The sequence below is a fragment of the Papilio polytes genome, unplaced genomic scaffold (assembly GCF_000836215.1).
Source record: "Papilio polytes unplaced genomic scaffold, Ppol_1.0 DF821511.1, whole genome shotgun sequence".
Classification (NCBI taxonomy): Eukaryota; Metazoa; Arthropoda; class Insecta; order Lepidoptera; family Papilionidae; genus Papilio; species Papilio polytes.
In genome coordinates, this window is record NW_013527693.1 from 2371540 (window position 1) to 2378892 (window position 7353).

The 7353-nt window shown below is 33.5% G+C and overlaps 2 protein-coding genes across 2 annotated transcripts in view; one reads left to right on the forward strand and one right to left on the reverse strand.

Annotated features, from left to right (window-relative positions):
- The window catches only part of LOC106108566 (AP-2 complex subunit alpha), a 4800-nt gene extending 2366 nt beyond the window's left edge, over window positions 1–2434 (reverse strand). Inside the window, 2 exon segments of the mRNA XM_013289775.1 lie at window position 1; window positions 3–2434. The exon segment at window position 1 is cut by the window's left edge and continues 2366 nt beyond it. Coding sequence (XP_013145229.1) covers window position 1; window positions 3–2215 — 2214 coding nt within the window. The 5' untranslated portion in view covers window positions 2216–2434.
- A 614-nt stretch (window positions 2435–3048) lies between these two features.
- Window positions 3049–7353, forward strand: part of LOC106108441 (protein phosphatase PTC7 homolog) — a 7573-nt gene continuing 3268 nt past the window's right edge. Inside the window, exons 1-3 of the mRNA XM_013289607.1 lie at window positions 3049–3527; window positions 4607–4786; window positions 5045–5243. Of these exons, the coding sequence (XP_013145061.1) occupies window positions 3299–3527; window positions 4607–4786; window positions 5045–5243 (608 nt within the window). The 5' untranslated portion in view covers window positions 3049–3298. The remainder of the gene's footprint in view (window positions 3528–4606; window positions 4787–5044; window positions 5244–7353) is intronic.

Below are 7353 nucleotides of genomic sequence, written 5' to 3' on the forward strand. Positions count from 1 at the left end.
ACTGTGTCTTATTGCCATAAAACAGTCCAATTCTTCCCAAGTTTTGTCTGAACTCACTCTTGACTCCAATTTGAATAAGGTCATTTTCAAAAAGAACACCATTATTTTTAAATAGGAATTTCTTAATGTTATTCTGCTGAACTGTGGTGGGGCTGATTTTAGGTGTTGTGTATAAATCACCAAGGACATCCAATAGACCATTACCAGTGGTGGAATTAGTACCAGGAGGAGTGGACAGACCCAGGAGATCAGCACTTGAGTTATTTGTGTTGTTTGTAGAATTTATTGCTGCTGCTGGAATTATGGAAGGTTGAGGGCTTTTAGACTCCCTTACATCATCAGGTATGCGTCCAGGCTTTTTCTTTTTCAAAACTGCCAAAATAGATGATTCCCTTTCAGGGAAGGCAGGCATTTCTTCTAGTACAGTAGCCAAGACATCAGAGCTAGCCACTATACTTAGTTGAAGATATTCAGAGGCCCTTTGCTGCAACTCAACATCAGCAGATCTCAAATTAGAATCAGCTTTAAATACTTCTTGTACTCTGTTCTTTATTTCAGGGAATAAGTTCACCAGTTTAATATAGGTTGATAAGAGTAGTGCTCTTGTAGCTGCAGAGCACAAGTGATACTTGGAATGGAGCAATTCAAATTGTACTTGTGGGGAGGATTTAGTATCACCAGCAATCAAGTTGCCAAATTCACCAAGAATGTAACCACCAACCTTCACCATATTTTCATGACATGTAGGAGCTTGTAATGCTTCAAATACAGTCTTAGCAGCATATGCCTGCACTTCTTCTCTGTTTATCACAATTTGTATGACTCTGTACCACACCTCTTCTGAGACATAATCACCAGCAATTCTGATCAAGTTCAAAATTACATCAACATACCAGGTGAAATCTGTAGCATATTTTTCTGCTAGAATGGCAACTTTTAAGACCATTTCTTCTCTTATAGAGTAATCTGCAGTTTCTAAATATGCCAACATCTCCTGAACAATTTCCTCAGCATTTGTTTTATCACACATGGCATACAGTAGGTCAACAGCCTGCTGTCTAACAGATACATCTTTTTCCATCTTCATTGACAGAATAACAACTTCTTGGTGCTTTTTGACAGCTTCATGAGAGAATTCAGATGTAGCAAGATGGCACATAGATTCAAGAGCTAGGTATCTCAAGTTGGTTTCTCTATTACTCAGAAACTGTCCAAGCTGGTTACATGCTCGGACTAGAAGGTTAGCTTCACTATCATTGTGAATAATCAAACTTATAGCTTCAAACAGTACAGCATTCTTAGCATTAGAATGTTGCACTTTCTTTGACTTGGGGGGCTCTTGTGCTTTGTTAAATATTGTCTCCAAACACTCTGTCAGGCGCCCCTTTACTCCTGGCTCCTCAGATGGTGGGTTGTAATTTTGCAGCAAGCGCAATAACTTAACAGATAACCATGGTGCTGGTACAAAGTAGTAGGTATAATCTTGTAAATCTGTGTAGCTAGCTGTTACAATCCTGCTTAAACGGGCCACTGCCAAAGTGACACACCCCTTATACTCATCAGGATTTTTCTTAACAAGAGCATCAATAAGGGATGTGGCTGCAGTGACAACGCCCATGTGAGGATCATTCAGTAAATGTATAATTCTGGAAGTCCACTCACCCCCTGGAATTATTTCTGGTGACTTGCGGAACAACCTCAACAGACACAATGCAGCCGACTGTTTCACGACGTCCATTGTATCGCCAGACACAAGAAGTTTAGGAATCTCTGTGCCAAAAGCCTCAGCCATGTCTTTACTGCCGATATTAGCAATGCACTGGAGGGCGAGGTTGACGTGAATGGGGTTGCGGGATTGGAGATCATTTTTAATGCTCTGTATGATGAGTTTTATGAGGTCACTATTGGTATTTACCAAGACCGAGATGAAAAGGTATCCAATCTGTTTTTCTGAATATTTATTAGAAGACAGGAGATTGACCGCCTCCATGTGACCAAAGTCGATATCATGGCCTAAGAGAAAGATAAATAAGAGCTTACAAACGTACTTTTTCTTCTGGTAGCCATCGAGAGTTTTGTCACCCTTGAACTTGCTTCTGATGTTCGCGAGCTCCTTGTTAATCCTTTTTATTTCTGCTTCCTTACTTTTACAATTTCTTATATCTGATATAAAGACTGCTAACCCTCGCATACCATCTCCCCTCACGGCAGGCATATTGCCAAGAGATTTATCGAACACCAGTTTTAAGCCTTCTTTATTCCTCCGTTCAGATATATAGCACAACACCAACTGAATCTAGAGATTGTATTAAAGTTTGGAAATCGGCATTAATTAAAGATAATAAGGATGCCGAATCAAAATTATTACTCAGAATCAAATACTGAGCTTTCTTCTACAACGCCTTCCCATATTATCTATGACTATGAAATTGAAACGTCAGAGTTGAACTGAATGAACATTTGTTTATGGATCAATATTTTACATTTTCAAGCACCGACTTGCACGGAGTGAACAATTCTTAAAAAAGTACAAAAGCGCATTTTTTTAGCATAAGTAGCTGATATCCAAATTACAATGTTTTATTATTTAAGATAATTTTGTACTCAAACTGATAAAATTTACTCTATAAACTACTACCAAAATTATCATTAGCAATCATTAGATCAAATAGAGTTTTTTAAAATACTAATAATTACGAAAAAACATTCATTACATTTTAATATTGTAACTTCATGTTAGCGATACATTCTGAAAATATTCGCAGTCCAACTTAAAACTTCCCTCTACATAAGAATCATAAGAATACACAAATAAGTAATCATTTTTCTTGTCATTAAGGTCTTAAATTCCCTGACGTTCAATTTTTCGAATACTTAATAATTAGAAAACTTAATTTAATATCTGTTTAAACGGTTGTTGTTATATTTTTTTTATGAAACGAATAAAGAATAAGCGATACGAATATCGATCTTATTTTGTAGCATCTGTAGCGCCACCAGCGCCATCCATCAAATTTATTTTCATTCACTCGTTCAAATAATTCCATCATTCAGTCTAAAAGTCACAAGATTCACGAAATCACAAATCTTTCTCATTTCAATTCATTGGATACGTGTTTCATGTAGATTGATGGTAGTTTCAGTGCAGTGTTGAAATTGTATAACTTCGTAATTATCTTAGTAGTTAATATTAATTAGACATGTGTTTCTTTAGTTCCCTCTTCATAAGGATGGGATCATTGCATTTATTTTTGTAACTTGAATGGAGCCAGAAGGCAAAGTACAGGAAAATCATTGAATGATGCAGTCCATATTCTGGACAGGCAGAGTGTTATCACGTGCTATAAGAAATGGACTCTCGAGTCTAAATAGTGCTGCTGAATTAAGCGTTTCGAATAAGAAACATCCGTATCTAGTTTCAGTGGTTTGTGGTTTTCCTAAAGATATTGCTAATGGAAGAACCCATAAAGGCCAGTTCGGAGACGACGCATGGTTCTCTACACAATTTAGCAATGCTGATGTCATAGGTGAGCAAAAACTATCTAACAGTAATTAATTTTGTTTTATACAAACAAACAATAACTTATTGTTATTACGTAGGTTGTTTGTCACAAATTCATTCTTTACTTCAACTAGCCTTATATTTATTATTTTGAACTCTATGGGTATGGAAGTATAGTTTAAATTTAAAAATTGGAATTGGACACCACGTTTCGGGGAATATCTCCGTCAAAATGTAATCGTAATATTTGATGCTATTATTTTCTGAAATAAAAAAGGAAAGTGAACATTAGTGAATATTTTGAAATAATTATATTGTAAATTTATTTATTAGAATAAACTTGATGAATTGTTGTGTTTTTAATTATCTTCTGTTTTTTTCTTTTATTAAGGTAGTTATAAAAATAGTTTTATGGTATAGTTAAGTTTGTTGTAGGTTATATGTGTGTGCAAGTGTTACATTAATTTGAAGATTTTTTAAATATCAATGCCTTTATCATTTACTTATCAAGTAATTCATTCATTGATACTATTCACAACTCAATTGATAATAGAAAGTAAAGATGAAGAAAAAATAACTATTGTTAAGGAATAGAAATGTCAATAAAATATGATGTGTTGTTAATAAATTTATCTCATTAAAAACATAATATGTAATATTACACAAGTTATACATATCTAAGTGTGTTTGAAAGAAGTGAAAGTTATGAAAACATGTTTTTGTACAAGTGTGTGGGCAATGAAAACTCTGACAGTAGTCTGGTTAGGATTGTTTGAGACTGAAATGTACTAAAGCCATGCATGTGTTAAACTGTCTAGAACTTGAAACAATTTGTTGTTGTTATTACTTGTACCATTTTGGACCAAATTGATTCCTATGGTTCATAATTTTCTATAGATTTGGCATAGTATAATAAGAAATTCAATGTTAACAAAGTCTTGGTAACAAATAACAATAAAATCATGCTTACTAGAGGTTTATTGTTTGGACAAATTGTATTATTTTAAATATGAATGATTGAAATAATTTTATATTTCATGTAAAGTCAATGCTGGTTATAATAACATACTGGCAATGTTAAATGATTTATTTTTTTTTGTATAGGAGTTGCAGATGGAGTTGGAGGCTGGAGAGCATATGGTATTGATCCAGGGGAGTTTTCCTCATATCTGATGAGAACCTGTGAGAGACTTGTGCGAATGGGCCACTTCAAATTGTCAGAACCTGGAGACCTCTTAGCTAAATCTTATTATGAACTATTGGAACATAAGAAACCAATCTTAGGTAAAATTATGGAATCATTTTATTTTATGTACACACTCATATAATAATTTTATTATACCAGCTCACTATGTAAAACACTGTATGAAAAATATAATTTAAATTTAAGTCCCTCTTGAAAATTCTGAATGGTGTTGTTTTAAGACCCCTACAAATACACATAAATCTGGTGAACAACTTTAACCTCATGTTTAGCAGATGTAACCTAGCACTATAAAGTTATAATCTAAGTATTTATTCCCAAAATAATTTTTATTGCAGGTAGTAGTACAGCATGTGTTATGATCTTAGATCGTAACGAGAGTATAATGCGCGCGGCCAACATCGGCGATAGCGGCTACATGGTGGTGAGAGCCGGACGCATTGTTCACCGCTCACATGAGCAACAGCACTACTTCAATACACCTTACCAGCTCAGCTTACCGCCACCTGGGCACGATAGGAATGTCCTCAGTGATAGGTGAGTTTTTTATAGTACTTAAGTGGATGAATACTACTAGACAACTTTGTTTCATAAACACTCTAGTTGATACTTAAAATAAATAGAAATGAAACATACTATCATTAAAATCTGCTTATTTGTTCAAGCCTCATACATAAAACAGTTTTCGAACTCTGCAGTAGGGTAAAAACTTCCAATCCAAACATAAAAGCATTATTTACTCAGTTATATAAGCGAGAAATACGTCTGAGCCAAAAATAAACACAAATTGCATATTATGAGTGTGAAAAAAATATCTAAATTGAATAAGTCATTTTAGTAAACAACTGATAAGACAGTTAAAGTCCTTAATTGACATGTTTTAAGAACTCACAGCTATTATCAGATTAGAAACAAGGCAAAAGGTCATTTTAATACATGTTGATAACACTATAAACAAATCCAAGGCTATTCTATAATGGTACAAGTGTGACGGAAGTAATACAATTGTACTACAAATTTGTCTTTTCATTAATGGTGTTATGTAACTAATATGACAATTCGTCTTCCGGGATGCGGGACAGTCCCCTTAATATAATCATGATATGACTAACAATATAATGTACAATAATAAGGGATTTTCATATCAATCAGAACTATACGGCAATAACTATATATTAATATAGCAAGTTTGTAGAAAAATAGGTAGCTTTTGGTGTACTTGAATATTTAAAAATAATAATGATAACAAAGAAAATATACTTGTTACATCGTGTGAATGTCTCAAATCATAAGAAATTAAAATTTGTTTATCACAAAAATTCAAGGTGTTCCACTTTAAAATAATACATGGTCACATTACAAGAAGACTCATTTGTACAACATTAATCTTGGAATATTCAACTTTATAGTGTTGCAATAAGGTTGAAAATATTCAAACATTGCACTCTAGATCTAACTGGTAAGTCAGTTGGATTCTACTGGATTGTACCAAAAAGATTTCGTTTATTTAAATTTGTTCTGGTATACGACAACAGGGGAATGACCTTTGGGATTGTTACTTGCTCTTGTTAAGCTGCAGTAAATTATTTGTGGCCTTCAAATTTTAAGTATAACGTTTTTTTATTAAATTTAAAATAGCACTTTGTGAAAGGAAAAGTCCTAATTTTTTTAAACGTTGGTATACACAGTAAAATTTGCTTTATATGAGATTAAATTAATAATGCAGGCTAAAGTTTTTAAAAACATAACACTTTTGTTGACCATTTTTATTACAACAGAAATAGTATAATTAGAATTTATAGTGGAATATTACAGTTGTCAACAAAGTTTAATTTAAAAAATAGACTTGTTTTTTCGGTGATCTATTAATAAAAAGGACTGAACGTCACCATGGCAATGTGTCAAGGAATTTATTATATACAAAAAGAAAGAATATACAAAAAGTGCAGCAACTATGTTTACAGTAATATTATATCACTAACGACGCTTACAAACATTAACGCAATTGGTTGTTTGCTCGTCGTGACATTTAATCAACTGTCATTTAGATAAAAAATAAACACTTCATATAATCAGGGTAGACCAACGCAATGTCTGAATACTAAGCTTTAAAAAACACCTTTTTTATGCTTTGATTTAATTATCCGAGCCGGAATAGAAGTAAAGACACAGTATCAAGGAGACGAAAATCTAGAGAATTTTCAATCATTATGTTAACACAATAAAGTTTAAAATAAATTCACTTTGGTGGAACTATTTTTTGTGGTAGTTATTATTTCTGATGTGGTCAGGACGCGTGGAAGTCATGAGACTGGTCATCACAGTTCGCCGGTCATGTGCCCATTCCCTCCGGGCTTGTTGTGTACGCCCGAACTAATATTAGAATTTTCAGCTCTCTGGATATTCGCCAGCTCTTAAATATTCACGTGCTTGCTCAAACTGTCATGACGCTTTTATTATTGTTATTTACATTATGTACAACCAAAATAAGATACCGATAGAGAGAAATGACATCGCTTAATTGACAAATTAGATCAAGGACATAATAATCATCATAATGGCTTATGTTGGGAATTAGGAAAACAAAACAAAACATTCGTTACCTATCCTATTTTAAATGGGGTCGGCGATACGCTCTTTATCAGCT